We start from the raw sequence: 27,932 nt of genomic DNA, 5'->3' as shown, positions 1-27,932 counted from the left end.
AATTAGGTCATGAAAACTTTATTACACATACATTCAATTTCACATCATACACTGTTCAAAATGTTTTTCTATGGTCAGGATCAGACCTTGAGGTTGTGGTAAATTTGGGTGTTACGGCAACCATTTACATTTAGAAGATATTGTCCAATAAATAGCTTATATAATGAAACCATTTGACCTTTAAAAAACAGAAATATCACCGACACACATTCTCACTTGAAGCAGCCGTCATAAAAACGATGCTTTCGTGAAGGACCGAAGATAGTTACATGTCTGGAGACGATACATGATTCATTCTCTATCCACTAGAACAGCAAACCACAGGACAGCATTTGACAAAGGTCTGTGCCAAGTCAAGTGCACCGGCCAGGAAGGCTACACCACACTAAGAGGATGTGCGGTTGGGAAACCCGCATCTGACCAGCATGCCCTTGACACAAAACCAGAAGGGCTCAAACTAAAGTGCATTTGACAAATGCGGGGTCTTTTGAGGTGTCCTGGATTGAGACTGAGGCAGTGTGGGCAAAATGTGAGAGTCCATCTACCCGCTTCCTCAAAACCTCAATTGCTTTCCTCCCCAAGACACAGACAACAGGACAGCCTCAGTGGTAGGACACAGGCAGGTATAATAAGGAGCACAACACACATCCACGATTATTACACTCCTGGTGTAGTTTTGTCTAGAGCTCCTCGCTCTCGTACAGGGGGACCGTGTGCTGGGGGGTGGGGTCTGGAGTCAGGACGGGGAGATGGCTGAGGGGGATTTTAAAATGCTTGCCTGTAGGGGGGGCAGGCTTGTTGGTGCGAGCTGGAGACAGAAGAGTAAACAGAATGGAATACAAAGATCAAGATATATTAAGAACAGGCTTCTTGAACCTCTAATGCAATAATAATGGAAATGTTGCATTTGAGCCAGGTAATAAAACAAAATGAAAATAAAGCCGGTCAATGTCAAATATTACCAACCTATTATTTTAAAAACATGAAAATTGTACTGTCTGGTTTGCCTACTATAAGGAATTTGAAATCATGTTTGGACCTCTTCATCCACAGAATGTGCTGCTATCCTAAGAGATTTTCCTAAAAAGATCTCCAAAGATAAACTGCTCCGGTATTAAGGTTTGTACAAGAGCCATTGAGGCATGCCTGTGCTGTGAGACTGGCGTCGTAGCCCTCTCTGCCAGCGTTGCTGTATTAAGCACCATCTCCAATTACAGGTTAACCTTGGGAGTCGAAAGACCAGCTTTCCTTGTGGCCAGCAAAGTGTCCAGCTAAATCCTGCTGCACAGTTGGGGCCTGACATCATCGCGATGAGAATCATATGAGCAAAGAAGAGTCAGTTTTTCCATTTAGTAACCCTGCAGAGGATAGAGCAAGTATATGCCCTCTCTCTGACCGATAAATTTCAGACTACTTCTTCAGCTAGCTAGGCTGAACAGTTAAAATTCAATATGGCCGCTCTCGGTCCGCATACCAGATGGCATGTTATGTGATCAAGGAGGAATATAATACAGCAGCCCCTCATTTTCCTAGCCTTGTAATGATACATCTGTTATGGGTTTCTATCAGCCTTTACAACTTGCACCGCCATGGCAACTACTGTATTTGCAGGACGACGGGAGAAATTACAGGAAATTTGCCAGTCCATCGTAACAGCAGAAAGTACTACAAATATTGAGTAAGAGACAATTTCCCCTTGCTGCTACAGTACATACGTTTTTACACAACACTGGTAATTAAGTAGTACTTTAAAGTATTTTTAACTAAGGAGCTTTTTGGGGTATCTATACTTTACCATTTATGTTTGACAACTTTTACTTCACTACATTCCTAATGAAAATAATGTACTTTTTACTTCATACATTTCCTTGACACCCAAAAGTACTCATTATATTTTGAATGCTTAGCAGGACAGGAAAATGGTCCAATTCACACATTTATCAAGAGTACATCTCTGGTCATCCCTACTGCCTCTGATCTGGTGGAATCACTAAACACAAATGCTTAATTTGTAAAAGATATCTAAGTGTTGGAGTGTGCCCCTTGCTATCCGTACATTTTTTTTAAAAGAAAGAAAATTGTGCCGTCTGGTTTGCTTAATAATATAAGGAATTAGAAATGATTTACACTTCGACTTTTGATAATTATATTTTAGCGATTACATTTAATTTTGATAATTAAGTATATTTAAAAACCAAATATTTTTTGACTTACACAAGTAGTATTTTACTGGGTGACTCACTTTTCATTTTCTATTATCTTTACTTTTACTCAAGTATGAAAATTGGGTACTTTTCCCACCACTGTTTATAGTACAGTAGTGTAGTATGCCATTTCAATGTCCTGTCATACCGCACATTCTGAGTGCGAGGTTACAGCGTTGTCTGTCGCTGATGTAAACAGCGCGGTAATCCCTGCCTTTGTCCCACTAGTGCAGATGTCAGCACACTAATAGCTGTGAAGGGCCACAAGAGGTTGACTGGCACAGCAGTCAGTGGTGTTTTTGAGTTTAAGTCTTGAAACATTTACATACAGTAATGGGTAACGGACAGAGATGAGCCAATTGGATCTCTTAACTAAACACTGTTGTGTGATAAGCACAGACCCACACACGCACAAACGGTCCACTTACTTCCTACGTCCAGTCTGGCATTGCAGGTGGACATGCCGGCCTCGTTGATGGCAGACAGGGTGTACCAGCCTGCATCAGATTTGACCAGCCTCTCAATGAGCAGGCACTGACTTCCAGTACCATCCTGGTAAAGGCTGGAAGACACATCATGCTTGGGGTTACTCTCTTATGGTATCAACAGCACCTCTCACTTATAGCTAACAGAGGTTCACCTTAACTAGCAAAACTAAATCAGCTAATTAACAAACACAATTTCAGCTAGATTCAAGTCAGCTAACTGTCAGAAATTACAATCTCTACTGTGAGCATTTCTCCTTCTGAGAGGATTCAAACTTGGAATTGAAGGTCCATCAACCTCATCCTGGTGGGGTCAATGCGCAGCATGTCTTTGTCCTTCTTCCAGAAGAGCTTTGGTGGAGGGGAGGCAGCCACCTTACACTCTAACCTCACTGTGTCCCCCTCCAGGGCACGAGAGTTCAGCATCTTCTGGACAAAAGTGGGGGGGCGAAGCATCTCCTGGGCTGAAGAGGAGAGGGGGTAAAGCAGTGTTAGAGCATCAATGCTAAGCTAAGAGATGGGAGATTATTTGACAGAAAACAGTAATCAAAAACAGCTCTTACCGATAACCTCCAGTTTTATGTAGAAGTGGTTCTCCCCAGCGCGGTTTCTGGCCATACACTCGTAGACACCGGCATGATGCACAGTCACAATCTCAATGATGAAGGAGTGCATGCCCTTCTCACACACCAGCATCTTGTGGTAGTCGTCCGGGCGGATGGCCTTCCCGTCGAGATACCAGGTCACATCTGGGGTGGGCAGACCTCCCACCTGAGGACACAGCCAGGGGTGCATTCGTTCAACATCAAACAGAAGAAGATGGAAACAATTTTTGTTGCAAAATGTTTTGCTACAGTATGTACTAATAAATATATGACCCTGGACACAGCCTTGAGCAGCGAGGGACCCAGGGAGTGTGTGGACTGGAGTGTGGACTACTAGGGGGTTATGGAGGGCTTAGTGCAGGGACCCTGGTTGGGGGGTGTGATTGCTCAGAGGAGGGAGGAGAGTACAGGGTAGCTTTTTACAACCTGGTTATTCTGTCCAGATGTGATATTGGGTTTCATGTTTGGACTCCAGAGGCTTTAATTGCATTACACTTAAATACATTGATGCGTGAGTCCGTGTCAAAGTTTAACGAGGTCTTTACAGAAGATACCTCATCAATAAGTTCCTACCTAGGAAATAGATCCCAGCTCTAAAAATGTTGAATGCTAGCTACATATAATCCATTTCATCAACATTCATGACTAAACTGATTACAGCGTGTCCAGTGCTGTACCTTGAAGTCGATCCTGCAGAACCTGCCCTCCTCCACTGTAAGGTCCTTGGGGACCTGGATGAAACGTGGGGCATAGCATTTCTCCTGGATGGCCGAGCCCTCGTTGCCATCAGTACCAGAATGGTGTTTTCCCCTAGAGGAAAGAAAGGGAGAGAGGAGAAAGAAAGGAGTGAGGAGAAAGTGAGAGCAGAAGGAGGGGGTAGGAACAGAGGAGCTTTCATAACTGCGCCTTTGATGGCTGACTTTGAATGATTGAGTTTTCATGCAGTCAAGAGAGCTCACTTCTCATCTTTTCAGATTCAAAGAGCAAATTGAACTAATTCATAACATCAAATGCTGCATCTCCATTCATGCCGTCCCATGGTTCAGAAAACCCCATTAACATAAACAAATGGCCAAAAGGTCCACACATGGATCCTAAACCATCTCACTTCAAGTAACACAGCAGGTGCCCTTCACCTTCCAACTGTGCATCATAATGGGCAGACAAAGCAATCCCAGAAAACATCAGTAAGGAAGACATCATAGCCGTAGAGACATGTCAGCTCACTCAGTTCATAGTCTATTATTGTCCCGCTTACAGCATGGCCGGGGGGAACCGGAGCCCGTGGTAGGCAATGGAAACAGCACACGGCTGCGCCAGGAAACTCAACCTGGATCCGACAACCCTCCACCCAGCCCTAAGCCTCAGGTCTCATTCGCACATGCCTTCACGTGGAGCACTCTTCTCTTTCTGGTCTCCTCATCTACTGCTTCATTGTGTATATGCGGTATTTATATGCAGTATGAGCAAAACTCTTTTGGTGTTCAACCTTCCCAAGTTCTCCCAGGTCACCCCGGTCCTCCACACACTACACTGGCTTCCAGTCAAAGCTCACATCATCTTGAAGACCCTGGTGCTTGCCTATGGAGCAGCTAGGGGGAACTCCCCCCCTCCTCACATTCAGGCTATTCTCAAACCCAATACCCCAACCCAAGCACTCTTTTCTGCCACCTCTGCTCTCTTTGCCCTCCCACCCCTACAGGAGGGAAGCTACTGCTCAGCCCAGTCAAAGCACTTCTCTGTCCTGACACACCAATGGTGGAATAAGCATCCTCCTGAAGTCAGGACAGTGGAGTCCCTGTCCATCTTCAGAAAAGGTCTGAAACCTTACCTCTTAAATAAGTATTTTAAATAAATAACTGAGATATCTTAAAGGAGTAGTTCACTATTTTACAACTTGATGTTAGACAGTTCCTCACCCTGAATGTAGTCTATGGGCCAAAATAAATTAATCAATGGTTCAGCTCTTTAAACATCCACGACAAACTTCAGCTAACCTTAGCCACCACAAGCTAACAATCTATCGAATTGATGGGGGCATGTTTAAATAAAAATAAGGTTAGCTGAAGTTTGTAGTGGCGGTTTAAAGAATACTAATCAGTGGTTCAGTTGAGGAGAGGGGGTAGACAGTTTCTCCCAGCCCATAGACTACTGTCAGTGTGAGGAACCATCTAACGTCAAGAAGTACAATAGTGAACTGCTCCTTTAAGATAAAGGCACTATTGTAAGTCGCTCTGGGTAAGCATGTCTGCCAAATTACTCAAATGTTAAAGCATTATAAATGTATATACATGCTTTTGCCGACTGTGGGTGACATTTACCATATTCCTCCAGTGTTACGTCCCTCTGGTGATCCTGGCTGCAAGAGAGGACAGAGAGATCTGGGAATAACATTTTTGCCATGGACCTGTGTAAAAGCATTCACATACTGTATATAGAGAGGGATTCATCACTGCCTCTACACTAGCCAACACTCAAGTTCACCCGTAAAGGTGGTCTATGTTCAAGACTACATATCCTGAAAAGGCATTACTTTAATAAAACCTCTTGAATAACCAGACTTGATAAATATTTCAAAGTACATGACACTATGCCTAGGAATATAGGGGTGGCCAGATGGGGGAATGTTGTACCGTTGTGTGGGCACACGTGTTGTACCGTTGTGTGGGCACACGTGTTGTACTGTTGTGTGTGGTCTCTTTCTGGCATCTAACACTACATATCCCTGGGAGAATGCTGCTATGGCACATAGTCTTCACACCTGCTATTTCTAGCTGCATTCTTGGAAGAGGGCTGTGCAGTTCTCCTGTGACTGATGAGGACAGAGCCGGAGCCCAGCCCCATTGTGTGAGAAGGATTGAGGGCTGATCTACAATGACAGGGGACTAGTCACACATAATAGCGGGAACATCCCATCTAAACCCCACATAGTATTAGTAACGTCTCCAAGCCTGAGAAACTTGTGATCTGTATTAGTAGAACATCAAAAGACATACAGTAGCATGACAAAAGTATGGATCCTTGAAATGAAAAAGTTAAGTATTGTACTTCCTAAAATAACTTAGATTATACCTGGTCGAGTTGTGAGTCGGAGGAATTCTCAAAGTCAAAGACAGAGGCAGCGTTATCTGGACCCAGCAACCGTCGAGCCATGCGCTCCTCATAGGACAACTTCTGTCAGGGGACAAACAGGAAACCAGGCTATAGTCAGCCAGTATACTAGTACCATTAAACGAGCCAATGGTGAGCCAGTATACTATATAGTACCAGCAAACCAGCCAATAGCCAGCCAGTGTTGCGAACATGAGTCGGTCATGGTTGCTAGTCGTCATGTAATGAGATAGCCCCGCCTAAGACTTGAAAATCAGTGACGGCCCAAAAAGGAATTTCCTCTTGCTCTGAAAAGGTCAAGACCTTGATTTCTCCCATGGGAGACCTGGGTTCAAATCCCACCGGTTACACCATATACCGTATAGTACCCGTAAACCAGCCAATGCTGAGCCAGTATGCTGCAGTCATATACAACTCTAGTGCCCAAAAGCCTGTTTTAGCATGGGCAGCGCACTTGAGGACTTTCACCATTTTGAGGTACTCAACTAGGTGGGACTTCCTATGGGTTAAGGAAGGATCAAATAATTCCATCCAGGTCATCAGGAGGGATCAGCCGATGAATTATACATATGAGAAAACATTCCATAACTGCAGGTGGCAGTAAAATTTCCAACCTTAGTTTTATACCTGTTCAAACACACTCCAGGTGTCCATATGCACACTGAGTTTTTTTTACCAACTCAGAAGTAGTAGAAGAAAATGTACTACTTCAAAATGGAGATGGCTTCAATGGCGCTGCCTGTGCTCTCACAGACGCCACAATGGGACAGATACAAAGATGAGTTGTCCATCTAAGTCTATGGTCCCAACTTACTCATTGGCAGCAATATGGTGGATGCCCCACCACTGAACTGCTATACCTATTCAGACCTTTCAGATCTGCAAAGGTCAAAGGGTTATGGATAAGGTAGAAAGTGAATTGGGGATCGGCTGTGTAAGTAGGTCTGTCCATAGAGCAGCCTCCAATGTTATTGGGTCTACTCCAACACAACAGCTGCCTTGTGTTGATCATAGTACACTGGTCCACTAAGTCCCAGGGATTCCACTGAAGCTTCTAGTAATTGGAAGTTAGGTTCTACTGAAGTATCTATTCAAAGTTGAGAATCCCGCTTGATGCACATGGCGTCAAGGATATTGTATGTCCTTTAATTAATTAATACAGGAATACTACGAGAGGATGATAAGTTACGAATCCATATTTCCCTCTTACATAGTTGCCACATTGTGAGATCAAATAGTCTGATGACGTATGCTGTATGGGTTCAAATCAGGAAGGGAACCACACGTTTTCTTGTACAGCATTCATGTGGTAGTGGAGTAAACAAGCACGTTGTCGAAAAGTACTTATTTAATGTGGTTAGGGAATAAACTAAGACAACACTTAGATTATAACATTGTCTTGACACTGAATCACATCATACATTTCCCTATCCACATACATGCAGTATATCCACACAAATTACAAACACTTCACTGCCCACTGACTCCGGGCTAGTTTGTTTTAATGGATACCTGGCTGTTTCTCCTGCGGGCTTCTTTGGTACGTAGCTTCTTCTCCAGATCTTGGATCAGCGCGTCCTTGGAACCCTGGATCTGCTCATCCGAGTTGTGGGACACTGGCTGAGGGACAGGAGCCTTCTTCAGGATCAGCTTGGGAAGGCTGGAGAGGGTAAGCCAGACAGAATATTAATCAACCATTAATGTTAAAAATCATAATTTACACCGAGTATACAAAACATTAAGAACACTTGCTCTTTCCATGACAGACTGAGCCTTATTGATGTCACTTGTTAAATCCACTTAAAAATCAGTGTAGATTAAGGGGAGGAGACAGGTTAAGCCTGTTAAGCCTTGAGACATGGACTGGTGAATGGGCAAGACAAAATATTTAAGTGCCTTTGAACGGGTATGGTAGTTTGTGTCAAGAACTGCAAAGCTGCTGGGTTTTTCCACACTCAACAGTTTCCAATCTGTATCAACAATGGTCTACCACCCTAAGGACATCCAGTCAACTTGACAACCATGGGAAGCATTGGAGTCAACATGGGCCAGCATCCCTGTGGAACGCTTCCGACATCTTGTTGAGTCAATGACCCGACGAATTGAGGCTGTTCTGAGGGCAAGGGTGGGGGGTGCAACTCAACATTAGGAAGGTGTTCGTAATGTTTTGTATATTCAGTGTATGGTGAATTGCTATAACATACTAGCTAAGACTCAGGCATTTTATTTACCGTTTCAAAATATAGCAACTCACATGTTTGGGGTCCCTCTGTAGCTAGGAGGCAGAGACACGCATGAGGGAGGAGGAAAGGAGGGCTGTGGCATGGAAACGGTGGTGGGAGTTTGGGAGTGGGGAGACCGACTCATAGGCTGGCTGTGAGTAGGGAGAGCCTTGTGCAGGGGGGCATCAAAGTGGGGCTTGGGCAGGGGGCTGGGAGGGTTGGGGGAGTGAGAGGAGCGAGCTGGTGATGGAGGCTGGGGAATGGACATGGGTGCAGGCTTGTACTGTGGGGTGGACTGAGCGGGCAGGACAGAGCAGAGGAAGGCAGCTGAAGAGGACTGGGACTTGGGCTCAGATGGGGCTGGGACACTGACACTGGTGTTAGCACTGGGGACCCTCGGGGTGAGTGTGATAGTGGAGCGCATGGGGGCGCGGGAGGGGGACACGGGCTGGGCAGCGGCGGCGGGAGGGTCATGGGGAAACACCGGCGGCTGTGAGAATGCAGGAGTGGAAATGGGGGAGCTCAGATTGGAGGAGGAGGGAGAGGCCTTGCTGCTGTTCCCATTGGACTGAGGCAGAGCCTGGGCTACATCATAGCTGGGGACCTGGAAGGCCGGCTGGGACTGGATAAACTGGCGTGGCCGTGCATAGTTGAAGGCACTGGGGGCAAAGAGGCTGGGGGTGAAGGTGGGAAGGTCAGCCACACTGCTGCTCATACTGCAGCCTCTAGAGTCTCCTGAGCTCTGGAAGCTGGGCTTGCTGGGAGTGAACAGTTTGGGGGTCGTTTTTATTTTTAAGGCCGGTGGAGTGGGCGTGCGGGCTTCAGGTGACCTCTGACCCTCTGAGCAGTGGATACTCTTTTCACTTGGACTGAACGGCTCCTCTAGGGTTTTACTAGGTGGCTGTAGCTCAGGCTCTAGAGACCTGCAAGGAGAAACACTTTGGTAACTTAATTTGCATTACTCAAGTTAACAGGATAAATGGTGACCATAGAAACAACATTTCTTACTACAGTAAAATTGTTATACCCACGCACAGCCTTTTAGGTGGATCATGCATTTTCAGTGCCCCCTTTTGCATAGTAAATAATCAGAGTAAATTCACCATGAAAATTTCAATGTTCTGTATGTTTTTTATGTCTTGCCTTACACACTCAAAGGAAAAATGTATTGAACACAAACACTGTCCACATGACCTACAAGAGAGTAGTGGACATGTTGCTATTCACGTTTGAGGGGCTAAATCAGGAGCCTGTAGTGTTAACTGACATTAGCTGGCAGGTGCAGTTCTTTTACAGCGAACACCGACACCCTCATCCAATACTGTGACGAGCATTTCAAATCCTAAACCATATTACAACATTTCTTCTCACAATGCTAAAAACAATCCAGAAAGAAATTCATAAATCAGATGACTGTCTGTCTTGTAGAATAAGGAGTCTTACTGGCTCCGGGGACTAAACATGATCTATCTGAAACTCAAATAGTTCCAACTGAACAAGCCCTCCCTCCCCTTTGGGAACATTGGAATGGTATGACTGTGATCCAACAGAAAGGGGACACTGGTAAATAGAGAGATGCTATTGAGTGCGCTGGTCCTTTCAGAGCTTTGTGTGACTGCCTGGAAAGCATCCAGTTTTCCCTCTTGTCAAAAAAAGGGATCTCTCCCACTGACATTCAAATTATTTTCATTTTGAAGGGAATCATTAAAAGGAAAGAGTGAGAGTTATGTTGATTCCATGGTAGGACAGGAAGAGGCTAGAGTCAAAGTATATTTGGGGATTTACACCACCACTAACACACGATCACCATGTACCCTTTGCTAGAAATTAGGAGGAAGCATAAGGACCTTATCTTTCATATCAGAAATAAACCATTTTCAAAAAATGGCATGGTAAATTCATACGCCTTTATAGGGTTAGTGTTCACACACAGCCATATCTCAAAGTTAGTGTGTATTTACCGAAGACAGACGGAAGACAGAGGTACCACCTGTGCTAATTAGCTATCTAGCATACTCTGAACACTGTAAAGGAAGGCTGCCAGAAACATGTCGCTGAAAAATACTGTCGGCCGCAACAGTGATAAAGCAGGTTAAAATGGTGTACAGTAAGTGTGTATTTTGCATTTGTGAAATTATTTTGATGTGATATGAAAATAAAGGGCTTTCTGTTTCTAGAATCGTATCACAATTGAGAATCGATACACAGTTGAAGTCGGAAGTTTACATACACCTTAGCCAAATACATTTAAATACTTTTTTTCACAATTGCATTTAATCCTAGTAAAAATCCCCCGCTTTAGGTCAGTTAGGATCACCACTTTATTTTAAGAATGTGAAATGTCAGAATAATAGGAGAGAGAATGATTTATTTCAGCTTTTATTTCTTTCATCACATTCCCAGTGGGTCAGAAGTTTACATACATTCAATTAGTATTTGGTAGCATTGCCTTCAAATTGTTTAACTTAGACAGAGCTGGTGTAGCTGAGTCAGGTTTGTAGGCCTCTTGCTCGCAGTTCTGCCCACAAATGTTCTATCTATGGGATTGAGGTCAGGGCTTTGTGCTGGCCACTCCAATACCTTGACTTTATTGTCCTTAAGCTATTTTGCCACAACTTTGGGAGTATGCTTGGGGTCATTGTCCTTTTGGAAGACCCATTTGCAACCAAGCTTTAACTTCCTGACTGATTTCTTGAGATGTTGCTTCAATATATCCACATCATTTTCTTACCTCATGATGCCATCTTTTTTGTGAAGAGCACCAGTCCCTCCTGCAGCAAAGCACCCCCACAACATGCTGCGACCCCCGTGCTTCAAGGTTGGGATGGTGTTCTTCGGCTTGCAAGCCTCCCCCTTTTTCCTCCAAAAATAACTATGGTCATTATGGCCAAACAGTTCTATTTTTGTTTCATCAGACATTTCTCCAAAAAGTACGATCTTTGTCCCCATGTGCAGATGCAAACCGTAGTCTGGCTTTTTTATGGCAGTTTGGAGCAGTGGCTTCTTCCTTGCGGAGTGGCCTTTCGGGTTATGTCGATATAGGACTCGTTTTACTGTGGATATAGATAGTTTTGTACCCGTTTCCTCCAGCATCTTCACAAGGTCCTTTGCTGTTGCTCTGGGATTGATTTTCACTTTTCGCACTTAAGTACATTCATCTCTAGGAGACAGAACGCCTATCCTTCCTGTTTTTTTGTGGTCTTGGCTGACTTCTTTTCATTTTCCCATGACGTCAAGCAAAGAGGCACTGAGTTTGAAGGTAGGCCTTGAAATACAGCTACACCTCCAATTGACTCAAATGATGTCAATTAGCCTATCAGAAGCTTCTAAAGCCATGATATCATGTAACGAAATTTTCCAAGCTGTTTAAAAAGGTACAGTGAACTTAGTGTATGTAAACTTCTGACCCACTGGAATTGTGATAGTGAATAATTCAAATAATCTGTCTGTAAACAATTGTTGGAAAAATTACTTCTGTCATGCACAAAGTAGATATCCCAACCGACTTGCCAAAACTATAGTTTGTTCACTCCACAAATGTCTTGTTGTTGAAAAACACGTTTTAAATGACTCCAACCTAAGTATGTAAACTTCCGACTTCAACTGTATGTTCAGATCGAGTATTTGGTGGCCAGAACCAGTCTACCTCCGAAAATACCACACTATATAGACACACACAAAAGTATGTGGAAACAAACTAGTGAATTTTGCTATTTCAGCCACACCCGTACTGACAGGTGTATAAAACCGAGCACACAACCATGCAATCGCCATCGACAAACATTGGCAGTATAATGGCCTCACTGAATAGTTCAGTGACTTTCAACGTGGCACAGTCATAGGACACCACCTTTCCAACAAGTCAGTTCATAAACGTTTTGCCATTGTAAAGCTGCCCAGGTCAACTCGAAGTGCTGTTATTGTGAGGTGAAAACATCAAGGAGCAACAGTGGCTCAGCTGCAAAGTGGTATGCCACACAAGCACACAGAATGGGACCGTAGCCCCCTAAATTCCAGTGAAGGCAAATCTTAAGCTACAGCATACATTGACATTCTAGACAATTCTGTGCTTCCAACTTTGTGGCAACAGTTTGGGGAAGGCCTGTTCCTGTTTCAGCATGACAATGCCCCCATGTACAAAGCGAGGTCCGTACAGAAATGGTTTGTCGAGATCGGTGTGGAAGAACTTCACTAGTCTGCACAGATCCCTGACCTCAACCCCATTGAATACCTTTGCGATGAATTGGAACACCGACTGTGAGCCAGGCCTAATCCATATTACTGCCCATGATCTTGGAAGGAGATATTCAATGAGCAGGTGTCCATATACTTTTAGTAAAGTAGTGTATGAGGTCTTTTTGAATAACGGTAACATTAGGCTCCTTAATGAAGAGTATATCTTGGGCTAGTTTTGGTATGCACACTTAAATTATAGACAATGATTGGGGTCTCTACAGAGCTCTATTACACTTTAGCCTTCTACAGAGATCTCACTTTGACACCACACAGCCCTTCAAATACACAATTTAACCAACTCACTGAGTGAGTCACTGATAAGTCATGCAGAAATGTGAATACTGTAACATCCAATTAAAAAGGTAATTTGCATTTAACCATTTAGAAAATTACCAGTGCATATTACAAGGTTTTACACATACACACACATTTAAATAGAGAAACAAAATTGGACAAACTTTTATAATCAGTTGCACCTGTGACAAATTTATCACCAATTGAGTGACACAAAATTTAAAAAATCCAACAACAATACATTAAACTTACCTGGATAAAAGGTACTAGATTAAAGATCTCAATATTTCAACTTCAATATAGGCTGAACTACAGAGAGTTGAATGTTTCTGATATGAGTCGGAGAGCAAAAGGTCTGTATAGATTGTGTACACCCACGTCAAATATGCAGAATAACGTGCACGCGACTCTCAGCTGATTTCAGAGCGCGGCTGTGCTGCTACCCCTAATTTACGACACCATAACCTGACCTGCCTTTATTTTAATTTTACATGTCACAGTCGCCCCTATTCGGTGTGCCTCTCTGGCCTACACACAAGCACTTATAATAGTGCTATTTAATAACATGGAATAAAATGTGTTCCTTGCATTTGTTTCCAATCAAAATTGAAGACAAATAGGCTAAATACGCCCCTCCCTGTTATTACAATAAGATGATAATTAAACACATCTACAAACCAAACAATCAGCTGCGCTGTAGTACCTATCTTAATTCGGTAATCTCTTACCGTAATTAATGAACGGACACTGAGAATTAGATCATAAAACCTTTCAAACTATAGCAGCCTACCTGCAACTTCAAAACAAGCAATAGCCCCCTCTTGTGGCAGTTGAATCGAATTGACAGTAGGGAAATATTTTTCTGACCTCTGCATCCCTGCGATTTCATAGATTACCTATGTGATCATTTCTACAAAGTTTACTTTTACGTATGGATAGGTATTTTGATACATAAATACTGTCCCACATCAGCATACTGGCCCCTCATCTTTCCATTTTAGGGTTTTTGCCTAAAATAGTTGAACTCACTGTTCTTCCAGTGGGGGGTCAATCTCGCAGACTGGGCTCTCGGGCCACTCTGGAGGGGGAATCGCGGCTACGTCTTGTAGTAAAGAGGGGACTTCATCATGTTCCAGCCTGGTAGACTCCAAGGGCTGCTCATCCGTGGGTTGCTCATTCTCCATCTGCTCTTCCAGGTCTGGACACAGAGACATCACATTGTCAGAATGTTTTTCAGGATTGTGTGTAGATTAGAGCGGTGAAGAAAACTGAGTAAAAGCACAAAAGTAGTCTTGCGCGTCTGACCAGTTCTGTAACTAGTCTCTGCTCACCAATGTACACCTCCAGTATGGCGTTGCATGATACTGTTCCGAACTGATTCCCAGCAATACATTTGAACACCCCAGAATCCTCTGGGAAGGCCTCGGTGATGACAAGGGTACACAGCTCCTCTATGGAGGAAGTAGAGGAGGGGACACATGAGAATGGCACACCAATACCAGCACCAATGTATCATGTTAATACCAATGTATCATGTTAATGTTATAATGATGGAAGACACTGGTAAATGTGCCCTTCAACAATAGTCAACAGTGGGCCTTTGGTATGTTTCCCACTCACCTGGCACTGATGCAGAAGTAGCCTCTGAAAAAGAAGGAGAACGTTTAGAGATCATTTCTATTTAGTGCCTCCCCACTTTGCACAGACATCAATTCAATGTCTATTCCATGTTGGTTCCATGTAATTTCATTGAAATGACGTGGAAACAACGTTGATTCAACCAGTGTGTAGCCATTGGGTCAAAAGCAATTTTTGGTCTGTGTGTATTTCCCATCACCGATGGAGCCACCATGCACTCTGCCACTCACTCTTTCGGAGGATGCGGAAGTCAGCAGAGTCCTCTATCTGCTCTTCCTCGCGATACCACAGAACCTGCAGTGGTGGCGTCCCACGAATACGGCACTCTAGAACCACCAACTGACCCTTGACCGTGCTGACGTCGTGGAGACACTGGACACAAAGAGAACTGGATCAAAGTGACTGGGTGGCTGCGGAGACTCACACAACACCACCATCAAGCCCCTCCTCCCTCCTCTCTTAACCTCTCTCCTCACCTCGCCCTCTACACATACAGCCCTCTACACATACAGCCCTCTACACATACAGCCCTCTACACATACAGCCCTCTACACATACAGCATGTGCCCAGATGTTTAGGGCACAATCATTAACAAACTGACAAGAACACTTTTGAAATATATACATATATATATATATATTTTTTTAACCTCTGACAGCAATTAAGGCAATGGCCTTTCTCATCATCTGACTGCAAAGCTATGTCATATGCCTATGTAATCATAAGGAACTAGAGCAGGTGTCAATCCATGTGTTGAATGACAATGATCATAACTCTGTTCACAGTTCTGATGTAGGTAGGAGAAAACCTTCACAAAATGTATGTAGGGCCAAGTCCAGCTCAACTTTTGACTCAACCTTTATTTCCAAACCAGACAAATCCATGCTTCAGTTCCATATTCAGTCACTAGATGGGGGTGAAGATGTATCCTGTATTACCTTGACAAAAGTAGGAGCCACTCCACCACTCCCTGAATGCTGTTGGGAATATGATGGACTCTGTGTCTAGAAAAAAGATATGACAACAACTAGTGGATTTAAAAACACAAATAAACACTGTCATGCATTGTCTGTGGGTCCATAACATATTGACAATGAGCAGTTGAAGGCATATATTATATACAGGGCCTTCAGAAATGATTCACATCCCTTGACGATTTACACATTTTGTTATGTAACAAAGTGGGATTCAACTTGATTTTATTTTATTTTATATTTTTTGTCAATTACCACACATAATACTCTGTAATGTCAAAGTTGAAGAAAAATGCTAAGATTATAAAAAAAATAAAAACACTAATATATCTTAATTAGATATGTAGTCAACCTCCTGAGTTAATACAAGTTAGAATCAACTTTGGCAGAGATTAGAGAGTCTTTCTGGGTAAATCTCTAAAAGCTTTGCATACCTGGATTATACAATATTTCCCCATTATTCTTTTAAGTGGCTGTTGATCATTGCTAGACAGCCATTTCCAAGTATTGCCATAGATTTTAAATTTTTTGCTCTATTATGTTTATTTTTATCCTAAAAATTCCCTTGTCGATGACAAGCATACCCATAACATGATGCAACCACCATCATACTTGAACAAATGAAGAGCGGTACTCAGTGATGTGTACTGTTGGATTTGCCTTTAACAACTATTTGTATTCAGGACAAAAAGTTAATTTCTTTGCCACATTTTTTTATGTATTACTTTAGTGCCCTATTGCAAACAGGATTCATGTTTTGGAGTATTTTAATTCTGTACAGGCTTCCATCTTTTCACTCTGTCATTTAGGTTAGTACTGTGGAGTACCTACGATGTTGTTGATCCATCCTCAGTTTTCTCCTATTACAGACATTAAACCCTGTAACTGTTTTAAAATCACAATTGGCCTCATGGTGAAATCCCTGAGTGATTTCCTTCCTCTTTGGCAACCGAGTTAGGAAGGACGCCTGCATCTTTGTGGTGACTCGGCTGATTGATACACCATCCAAAGCTTAATTGATAACTTCAAAGGGATATTCAAATTCCCTTCTCGACTGAGGGTCCTTACAGATAATTGGATGTGTGTAGTGGTACAGAGATGGGTCAGTCATTCAAAAATTGTGTTAACAAAGAAACTTTGGATTATACAATATTTCCCCATTATTCTTTTAAGTGGTTGTTGATCATTCATGTTTTTTTTCTTTGTATTATATTTGACCAGATCTAATGTTTTATATTCTCCTACAATCATTTAACATTACACAAACTTCAAAGTGTTTCCTTTCAAATGGTATCAAGAATATGCATATCCTTGCTTCAGGTCCTGAGCTACACGCAGTTAGATTTGGGTATGTCATTTTAGGCAAAAATGTAAAAAAGGGTCTGTTCCTTAATTCATGTGTAAAAAATTATAAAACAAAATTCCACTTTGACTTTATGGGTTATTGTGTGTAGATCCGTGGCACAAAATCTCAATTTAATACATTTTAAATTCAGGGTCTAACACAACAAAATGTGGAAAAAGTCAAGGGGGTGTGAATACTTTCACTAATGACATAATATATATATTTGTTATGAATATGTATATATTGTATATTGTGAGTGAAGGTGTGGTGGGCAAATCATCAGCATAGCTATAATATGGTGCGTTTGTGTCTGTGTGTGTCTGTGTGTGTGTTTGTGCATGTGTGTCAGGTAGGTACCCTCTGGGGGCTGATGCAGAGGGGCTGAACCAGGCTGGAGTGTCTCTGCTGCTGGACCAAGGTGGAGGAAGAGGAAGAGGAGGTGGAGGTGGAAGAGATTGCTCTGGAGGAGCTAGAGATGGTCAGGGACATGCTACTGGTCTTCTTCTGGATGCTTCATACACACACACACACACACACACACACACACACACACACACACACACACACACACACACACACACACACACACACACACACACACACACACACACACACACACACACACACACACACACACAGTTGTTCAACCCCATGTAATATTTTAGGTTCAATTATGTACTGGTTTTCATTGAAAACCTTTAGTCATTATGTCCTTCCAACTTACTGTGCCATGTTTCAGGCTTTTCCAAGGGGGATTATCACTGTGTCCAATAGGTGCTGATTTCTATACAGAGGGGAGGGAGAGCATGAACTGCAGATGTTTATATGTGTTATACACCCACATCATTATTTAATTCTATACACCATAGGTCCTAAAGCTAACACGATTCAACCCTCCGTCAGACCAACTGTATGCTTCTGTACACAAATGAAACATCTGAGGATACTGCACCTTGAGATCCTGCTTCAACATTGTGATGTGGCACGCCAAGTTTAATTGTATGTGTGTGTGTCCTTCTGTCTGTCCATCCGTCCGTCCGTCCGTCTGTCTGTGTGTGTGTGTTGCCCCAAAAGCTCACGACTGAGTGATCATCACGGTGGGTAAAGGTTACATAACAATCTATCCATCTGAAGCTCATGTTGCTTACCCCAGAAAGGCACTGTCCATCTCCTTTAATCTCCCAGAATCACCCTGCTGATGGATACTGGCATGAGCCTCTGACTATTTATACAGAAAGGGGATCTCATTGGCACACAGTGGGAGCTCAGCTTGTAAATCATGTGCTGTAGACTGAACCAGCTCATTCCAGGAAACCCAGAAATTCCTAGAAATATGGTACTTCAGGTTATTCCTGTGTAGTATGGATACAATCCATACACACACACACACACACACACACACACACACACACACACACACACACACACACACACACACACACACACACACACACACACACACACACACACACACACACACACACACACACACACACACACACACACACACACACACACAATTCATCAACAGCATTAAGGGAAGGTTCAACAACCCATCAGAGTAGCAACATGACACTTCCAAATGCTTTGCAGGAAAACAACAACACCTATCACTGCTTTAGAGACACACTGCTAAGAGAAAGAGGACAAGCATAACACAAGAAACACAAAATAGACTTCTCTTTTCCTTTTTCGTCTTCCACGCCAAGCGCTAAGACAATGAGACATTTGCTGATTGCCACAGAGAAAATGATTAACCCTCCTGTTGTGTTCGTTTCATGTAAATTCATTCTGTTCTTCGGTCCAAAATGACCGCCTCATTATAGCTGATTATAAATCCATAATAATACATATATTATCACCTAATGCTGTGTTAGATCTTTTTATCAACTTAGGTTCTTGTGAACATTACAGGTTTTGAACTTCTATTTGCTATTTATGGCCTGTAGGTCCTCATTGACTTGAACTCATACAACTCGTTTTTAAGTAAAGAAAAGCATAATGTGTGGATTATTTTGACTATAACAAATACTCAGATGAAACATATTGTGCTATTTATCATAGACTACTTTGTGTCAAAGTTTAACAAGGACACTCTCCTCCTCACGAGTGTCATGATCAAAGATATGAGTATATTGTTTGGTCATTGCGCTGCCACAGAATGAACTGTGAGCAAGGCCTCAAAAAATCTTTATATACCAGAGGTGCGAGAAAAGTTCTATATATTATTGAAACAATGTTGTGATTGTTTGTGTGAATGCCAACAGGTGTGGTTCCCATGGGGGAAAGATTCTATTGGGGAAAGGTTCCTGTGGGGATTGCTATGGAAGCCAAGAAGGGGAGTGAGGTTTGTGTGTGTGTGTGTGTGTGTGCTCAAACATACATGCATGTGGGGGTCTGGGAGAGGAAGTGTGTCCATCTGATGAATGGGCATGTGCCTGAACTCAATTTTATCCACTAATTATAGTCTCACCCACTCATTTCTAATGACCGGTCATTTTTGACCGGGAACACCACAGGTGTACAAAAGTTAAATAAAACACCCAAAATGTTATGAAAATCATCTAAATGTAGTTTGTTTATTCAGATGCCCTGTGTGGACAAAGTCATGGAACCTTATGACAATCAGATTAAATTAATTGCATTTTTCAGAGAGAAAACTTGTAAATCGGTCCAATTCGACCGGAATACAGCAGGGGGGTTAAATTGACAATGAAAAGCAGATACATTTAGACTAACAAGAAAAGTGCTCCACCATGTCACGGTATTGTGAGGAAAATTCATGGAACCCTGCTTCCTGAGGTAATCCCAACATTCCAGAGAGATGTGTGAGGATCGACGCTGGAGACAGGAAGCAGGTGCAGGGAGAACATTTAATAAATAACGGACATGAAACAGGACAGGAATAGCATCTGGACAGGGGACAAAATAACGACATCAATGCTGACACCAGGAACAAACAGGGGAGCAGACAGTTATAGATGAGGCAATCAACAAAGGGAAGGAGTCAAGGTGAGTACAATGAGCGCTGCTGTGCGTAATGATGGTGTCAGGTGTGCGTAATGAAGGGTAGCCTGGAGCCCTCGAGCGCCAGAGAGGGAGAGCAGGAGCTGGCGTGACAAGATGGGGTTGTTCGTGTGATTTAAGTGACATATGACCCTTAAAACAGAGGCTCCATTTAATGATACTGGACCTCTCGATACGATCGAGTGAGGAGGGAAACCCACCCTGTCACCAGGGAGATCTGCTTCTGACCACCCAGTCTGATCAGATGATTCATCTCCTCAACGTATCAGATACGTGAAATCTAACTGTAGTGGAAAATTTGAGAAGGTGATACTCGCAACTAGCGACTTGCAGGCGCTGAGGCCCAGCATGAAGTCTCAATACATTATTTAGATGGCTGGCCATATATTTGCATCTCACAGGAGAGAGCCACACCATATCTGTGGCAATCTCGGGGAGGAAACGTTCCCACGGATGTCCTGCGGTCACTGGACTGATGAAACTTGAATCAGCTAAATGACTGTTACTGTAAATTATATTGCCATGTTTGTATTGCTTTAGGAGTTCACAAAAAGCGAAGAATTTTGATATGTTCTATTGTACTGTAAGTGCTATGGATTTATTGTTACAGAGAAACTGTGTTACAGAGATCTGTGTTATTCAGTTTGTCGGACTGCAGATGGTTCAAAGAGGAGCGACACAGGGGTGCAGTTGTATCATTTAAAATCATTGGATTAGATTACAATCTGGGTGTGTTTTCCTACTTATTGTTTTGACTAGCAAAGTGCAAAGAAAGTTGAATTCAGGTTGGGCATGAGTTTAATCTTGAATTTGGTTAAAAGGAGAGTGAATTTGTTCATACTTCTGAGAACTTGTTAGCAAGCTCCTGTGTGTGTCACACACCTTAAGTCCTATTTAGTTGATAGTCATTTACACTGTCTTATTCTGTAATGTATAAGGTATTTCATGTACACTGTAATTGTTTGAGTGTTGTAAAACACTCATTCTTTTGTAGCTAATAAATCATATTAGTTGAATTTACCGAGTAATTCTGTGACTGACTATATGTTCATAATTTAGTAGGTCTATTGGTGAATATAGTTTAAATTACACATAGTACAGTGCATTTGGAAAGTATTCAGACCCCTTCAATTTTCCACATTTTGTTACATTACAGCCTTATTCTAAAATAAATAAATCATTTTGAAAGTTCCTCATCCATCTACACACAATACCCCATAATGTCAAAGTGAAAACAGGTTTAATTTTTGCAAATTGAGCTCAGGTGCATCCTGTTTCCATTGATCATCCTTGAGATGTTTCTACAACTTGATTGGAGTCCAACTGTGGTAAATTAAATTGATTGGACATGATTTGGAAATGCACCCATCTATATAAGGTCACACTGTTGACAGTGCATGTTAGAGCAAAATCAAGCCATGAGGTCGAATGAATTGTCCGTAGAGCTCCGAGACAGGATTGTGTCGAGGCACAGATCTGGAGAAGGGTACCGAAACATTTCTGCCGCATTGAAGGTCCCCAAGAACACAGTGGCCTCCATCATTCTTAAATGGAAGAAGTTTGGAACCGCCAAGACTTTTCCGAGAGCTGGCCGCTCGGCCAAACTGAGCGAGAAGGGCCTTGGTCAGGGAGGTGAAGAACCCAATGGTCACTCAGAGAGCTCCAGAGGTCCTCTGTGGAGATGGGAGAACCTTCCAGAACCTTCCAGAAGCATCCCGGAGTCGCATCTTCACTGTTGACGTTGAGTGGTGTTTTGTGGGTACTATTTAATGAAGCTGCCAGTTGAGGACTTGTGAGGTGTTTGTTTCTCAAACTAGGCACTCTAATCTACTTGTCCTCTAATCCACTCAGTTGTGCACCGGGGCCTCCCACTCCTCTTTCTATTCTGGTTAGAGACAGTTTGCGCTATTCTGTGAAGGGAGTAGTACATAGCGTTGTACGAGATCTTCAGTTTCTTGTACTGTCACGCCCTGGCCGTAGAGATCTTTTTATTCTCTATGTTTGGTTGGTCAGGGTGTGACTCGGGTGGGAAACTCTATGTTCTGTGTTTCTATGTTTTGGCCGGGTATGGTTCTCAATCAGGAACAGCTGTCTATCGTTGTCTCTGATTGGGAATCATACTTAGGCAGCATTTTTTCTTTTTGTATTTTGTGGGTAGTTGTCTTTGTTAGTGGTCTGTATAGCCCTAGTAAGCTTCACGTTCGTTTTTGTTGTTTCTTGTTTTGTTGGCGACATTTATAATAAAGAAAAATGTATGCTCACCACGCTGCACCTTGGTCCATTCCATATGACGATCGTGACACTGACGAGTTTCAGAAGAAAGTACTTTGTTTCTGGGCCTGTAATCGAACCCACAAATGCTGATGCTCCAGATACTCAACTAGTCTAAAGAAGGCCAGTTTTATTGCTTCTTTAATCAGCACAACAGTTTCCAGCTGTGCTAACATAATTGCAAAAGGGTTTTCTAATGATCAATTAGCCTTTTAAAATGATAAACTTGGATTTGCTAACACAACGTGCCATTGGAACACAGGAGCGATGGTTGCTGATAATGGGCCTGTACGCATATGTAGATATTCCATAAACAATCTGCCGTTTCCAGCTACAATAGTAATTTACAAAATTAACAATGTCTATACTGTATTTCTGATCAATTTTATGTTATTTTAATGGACCAAAAAATTGCTTTTCTTTCAAAAACAAGGACATTTCTAAGTGACCCCAAACCTTTGAACGGTAGTGCACATATTCGAACATTTCTAAAAACCTGTTTTTGCTTTGGCATTATCAATCAATCAAATGTATTTATGAAGCCCTTTTTACATCAGCCAATGTCACAAAGTGCTATACAGAAACCTAGCCTAAAACCCCAAACAGCAAGCAATGCAGATGTACGTAGAAGCACGGTGGCTAGGAAAAACTCCCATGAAAGGCAGGATCCTAGGAAAAAACCTTAAGAGGAACCAGGCTCTGAGGGGTGGCCAGCCCTCTTCTGGCTGTGGGGTATTGTGTGTAGATTGATGAGGATAAAAACAATTGAATCCATTTTAGAATAAGGCTGTAATGTAGGGTCTGAATACTTTCCGAATGCACTGTATATGCTTGGGTTCCACCTTGGCATCCCTGGTGTACTTGACTCATTAAATTACTTCAAGAACATTGGTCGCCAGGATTAGCTGTTTGTATCTCTTAATAATTGCATAACGGTGCAAGATAGACACATGTTCATTATAGTCATATTAAGAGGTGATGCAAGGCTTGCTACCTTGACTAGATCCTCCAGAGACGTACAGGGCCTGTTGCATTTATTCACATAATGATTAAGTCATATGTATGAATGTAGTTAATTATTATATACAACATAATTTTAATTCAACTACATAACAAGGGGGCTTGTTTGAGACATGCACATGACACTATGCATTGCTTTCACCCAGCAGGCCAGCATGATATTCTCAGTGTGCCCTGCAGGAGATCCAGTGACTGGGCCTCTACCAACTTTCAGCGCCCACCCTGAGCCTGGAGGACTGTCTAGCTACTAGTTAGAGTAGAGCTTCTGGGCGAGAGGAAACCCGAGCTAAGCCACAATCTAATTTTGTTTTTCGCCTTCTGTGTGTTGGATTTAGAAACACATGGCGTAAGATAAATCTTCCCCCACTGGCCTGGCCTGGAATGTCCACTGGAGCCAAAGTGCGGTCCCAAATCGACAGTGGGTTTAATTCACATATTCACCCTGGTCATCCCCTCGCTTGCTCAGCTCGCATTGTCCTTTTAAATAACACATCCATTCCAAAACACATTCCATATCCTCATAATAGGAAACAACAACCCCACTTTTTATAAAAGGAGGGAATATATATATGGTAGCTCATTCCCGCATACCCTGTATGGGGGGGCTTCCATAAATATAAGAAGGGAATATGCAAAGGAGGGAACGTGAAAATACAGGCCTCTAATTCACACCTTCCTCTACACATTACCAGAGAGGCACGACATCTGACATCTGACAGCTTTGGAGTGTTTAGAGGCATAAACAAGGCCAGTCTCAATACCCATGCATGCCCTCTGAAACTAGAGGCACAAGTAATGAGCGTCTCTTTGCTTAGGTCTTATTTCAGCTTTATACAGTATAATTAACATTAAGCCACTTTCAAATCATGCGTAGAAAATTGGGTAACACTTTACTTGACACCCAGCGTCATAACACGTTATGACACGTTCATAACCATGTCATAATATGTTAGAACAGCTGACATAACTTGTCATAACGTGTCATAGTGTGGTCATAACACTGTCATGAGCCATATATTTACACTTGTTGTGACATATATTGCGTTATTTTATGGCTGGTTATGACACCACTTTTTCCCTGGCAAGAAGTTTCCTTTCCTTTTAAAGTTGGTTTCTTAAATCCTTTGTTGTTGAATGAATTCTTTATAGTCATGTTTTTAAAAAAAAATATACATATAACTTGTAGAGAAGCATTATGACTATCATGTGTCACTTTACTTGGACTAAAAAAATACACTTTACGACACTGTCAAGAAGCCATTATGACCATCAATACCATATAAGCCAGATAGGCCTCTCTCGTACATGCCCTTATGATAGTCGTCAGTCAAAAATAGGGTGTCTTGTCCTCCTCCTATGCTCCTACATTCATTCCAGTCATCAGCAACAGAGCATTGGGGTAGGTGCTTGTCTGACATCAATGTGTGCGCAATTCCAATGATAAAGGAATATCGTCAATTTCAGAAAATGTTATATAACAGAAACATACTGTTTTCAAGTAGGCTATGGTGTGATGGAATGTTTTGCCTTGTGTGGTAGGTTTTGTGGGTTTTGACACTCTTATGTAGGTGTCATAACCAGCCATAAAATAACGCAATATATGTCACAACAGGTGTAAATATATGTCTCATGACAGTGTTATGACCATATTATGACAGGTTTTGACAAGTTGTGTCAGCTGTTATGACATATTATGGCATGGTTATGACCGTGTCATAACGTGTTATGACGCTGGGTGTCAAGTAAAGTGTTACCAAAAATTGTTATTAGGCCTGCCAAACTGAACATCCAGTTTTGGAAGGAGGAACATACTATAATCTCCCACTGTAGTCGCGTCATTCCTACAATGTGGTGCATTTTGGACCTTGTAACTTTTGGTCAAGCTCAGACACAGAGAAAAAAAGTGTGTGTTCATTTTCCAACCTGTTCAGAACCTGTTCAGAGCACCACCTAACAGGGTGGAACGTCTAACAGAGTGGACATTTTGAGCCTAAATTAGCCATAGCTCTGTGAGTGAGCAAGATTGAGCTAGCATAATGGTGAACACTTGAACAGGATTTTAACTTCTCTATCAAACATATTTTAACATTTCAATAAAATAAAAATGTCTCTATAATTTAGCCTAAGAGGGTGGACAAATAGATAAAACTGAGTGTTTGTATTTATTTAGCTTTGCACCATTGTTTTCCAACCAAAGAAATGATGACACTTCCTGAATGAGGTGCCATTGTAGGAAGGGGTTGTTTTCTTAAATGGAGAACAACAACAAACTAACAGGGTGGAAAGTGATATCAGGGACGCACAGACAATCTGAAATAAAATAATAATAAATACAGTAATCATGAAAAAATAAGTTATTGATGAGAGAGAATTTAACGAGGACAATTTTTAAAAATATTTAAATATTTGAATATTTTATGGCTTATATTTATCGTGGAATTTGATGAATAACACCCAGGATCATTCCAAAATGCCTACATCCCCTGAAACATAAGTGTTTAAAATGCTTAAATTCCCTTTCAAGATCCATATTTGAATGTTTTTAAGGTAAAGGACACCCGACCTTATATTTAAAGCCTTTCGAAATGTTACACTAAAGTGATATTTCCTGAGGACAGAAAAGGCACCACATTGTAGGAATGACCCTGTATCCATTAGTCTGCCACCATAGGAGCCTTCTGTTTGTACTGCAGCTGCCTCTCTAATACCGACACATATCATTGTCCAGTCATGGATACATTCCATCCCAACCATCACAACACAACTCAGTAATGATACTGCAGCTTATGTCCAGCAGGAGCCTATGTACTGGGCAGGATGCTGGAATCTTATTAAGGTAGTTATTAAGAGGGATCATCAGACAGGGTAGTGATCCAGGCTTTAACACACTGATATGGTCATGTCGAGCCCATATTCAAATTAACTAAAGCAAGGTCAAAATACCAGATAACACCTGGTGAGAATAAACATGTTCAGAATGCCAGTTAGTGACCCACGTCCACAGTAATGCAATTGTTCATCAACCAAACTGAACGACTTCAAAACCGCAAATCTCAAAGTAGAATGACTGGAGGGGACGTCTCCCATAAATAAGTCAGCAAATTTTGTCATGTGACATTCTGGTGTTTCTCTTGTTGAAAAGATATCAAAAGATTTGCAAGTCATCAGACTCCTGACATGTTTAGGTTGCACAAGGCCGCTGAGAATCTAGTAAAGTTTGTACATACAGCCAACTGCTACTACTGATATTGTGAAACACTCGTAGGCTATAATTGAATATTTGTTTACTGACTTGGTTCTAATCATCAAGCCATTGCACAAGTCAACAATTCCAACAGGTCTCGGAATTGTCTACAGGTGGACCAATTTAGAGCGAGGAGCACATGATCTCCGGCCAATCAGAGCTCTCAGTTTGCAGAGTGCATTGCAGAAGCATGTTTGGCCTGGCCAAGCCCCCCACACCCCCCACCCCATCCTGGCCCCTTCCATCATCCCCACTGCACTCTGGAATGCCAAGCTGGCTCACCCCGCTGCACACTATATAATTGACACACTTTTGCAGTTCCAAAGTTAAATCCCAGCAAATGCAACACATTTTTCACCACACAACTTTTAGATTTGCCACCTTATACGGTTTGATCACAAGTAAAACAGTTAATTCATTCAAATTTGACATGACTACCAGGCTAAGATTTCATGTTTGATTGATACAGTAGATACACATGCAAATGTACCTTCCATTTAAAGTCGGTAAGAGATAGATAGCTTTACAGCTTTATGTATAGTAAACAGTTGAACACAAACCAGAACATATTTTGAGTAAGGATCCGGTGACATAAACCAGATGATCCTAAGCTGTGCCAACACCTGACCCCTAGACCACGCAACTAATGGTTCCTCTGGGGAAAATAAAAAGCCCCACACCATGCAGAGACCTTACCAGTGGACCGCTGTGCAGCTACTAGTCCAATGGGTGATGACTGTACTGTGTGAGACAGGCAGGGACATACAGACAAACGGTTCTCTCTGCTCCTCTCCCTGGCACACTCTCTTCCCTGCTCACCAAGGGGGCGCAGAGGGTCCTTCTCTGAGCACCACTCAACTGTCATCTACAGGGGTGGTATCCAGACGGGAGGGGGGTGGGTGGGTGGTGGTGGGGGGTGTCAGGGGGAGTGCTAGGTGGGTGGAGGCAGCCATGGCAGTGGCTGGGACTGAGAGCCACCAGCTCCACTATAGCAGCGTCTGACAGCCTGAGGAGAGAGTTGGTTGAGGAAGTGAGCTAGGGCCCGTCTCAGGTTACCTCCCTTCCATCTGACACAGCTGACTCCACAGTTAACCAGAGAACTAAACACTTTGACCCGCAAATATAGACCAGCCCCTAGCTAGCATGCTGCCCAAACACTGTGACTGCTTCAGCAGATACAGGAATACTGTAAGCATGTGGAAATTAAATAGAAGTCTTGAATCATCATGTGCAGGTGGAATGCATCATATGTAAG

General features: G+C 42.5%; 1 protein-coding gene across 1 annotated transcript; it reads right to left on the bottom strand.

Moving 5' to 3' along the window:
• Nucleotides 1–2: 2 nt before the first annotated feature.
• On the bottom strand, nt 3–27,542 carry LOC129857860 (palladin-like). Its single transcript, XM_055926512.1, has 17 exons — nt 27,374–27,542; nt 17,840–17,899; nt 17,473–17,626; nt 15,735–15,800; nt 15,026–15,167; nt 14,778–14,801; nt 14,489–14,608; nt 14,187–14,355; nt 8,660–9,550; nt 7,918–8,065; nt 6,367–6,468; nt 5,616–5,653; nt 3,972–4,104; nt 3,253–3,460; nt 2,988–3,153; nt 2,633–2,766; nt 3–808 (listed from the first exon to the last, which is right to left on the bottom strand). Exons 2-17 carry the CDS (start codon nt 17,845–17,847, stop codon nt 681–683), a joined length of 2,631 nt encoding a protein of 876 aa, XP_055782487.1. The 5' UTR covers nt 17,848–17,899; nt 27,374–27,542; the 3' UTR covers nt 3–680.
• Nucleotides 27,543–27,932: the final 390 nt, after the last annotated feature.

Source organism: Salvelinus fontinalis, chromosome 6, assembly GCF_029448725.1.
Source record: "Salvelinus fontinalis isolate EN_2023a chromosome 6, ASM2944872v1, whole genome shotgun sequence".
NCBI lineage: Eukaryota > Metazoa > Chordata > Actinopteri > Salmoniformes > Salmonidae > Salvelinus > Salvelinus fontinalis.
The sequence above is the reverse complement of the archived record's forward strand: the minus strand, read 5'-3'. Positions and strand labels throughout refer to the sequence as shown.

Coding starts and splice junctions, on each gene's coding strand:
- LOC129857860 (XM_055926512.1), bottom strand. Junction 5,654..6,366: donor CCGACTCACAACTCGACCAG/GTATAATCTAAG, acceptor CCTCTCTTGCAG/CCAGGATCACCAGAGGGACG. Junction 4,105..5,615: donor CGTAACACTGGAGGAATATG/GTAAATGTCACC, acceptor TCTTTCCTCTAG/GGGAAAACACCATTCTGGTA.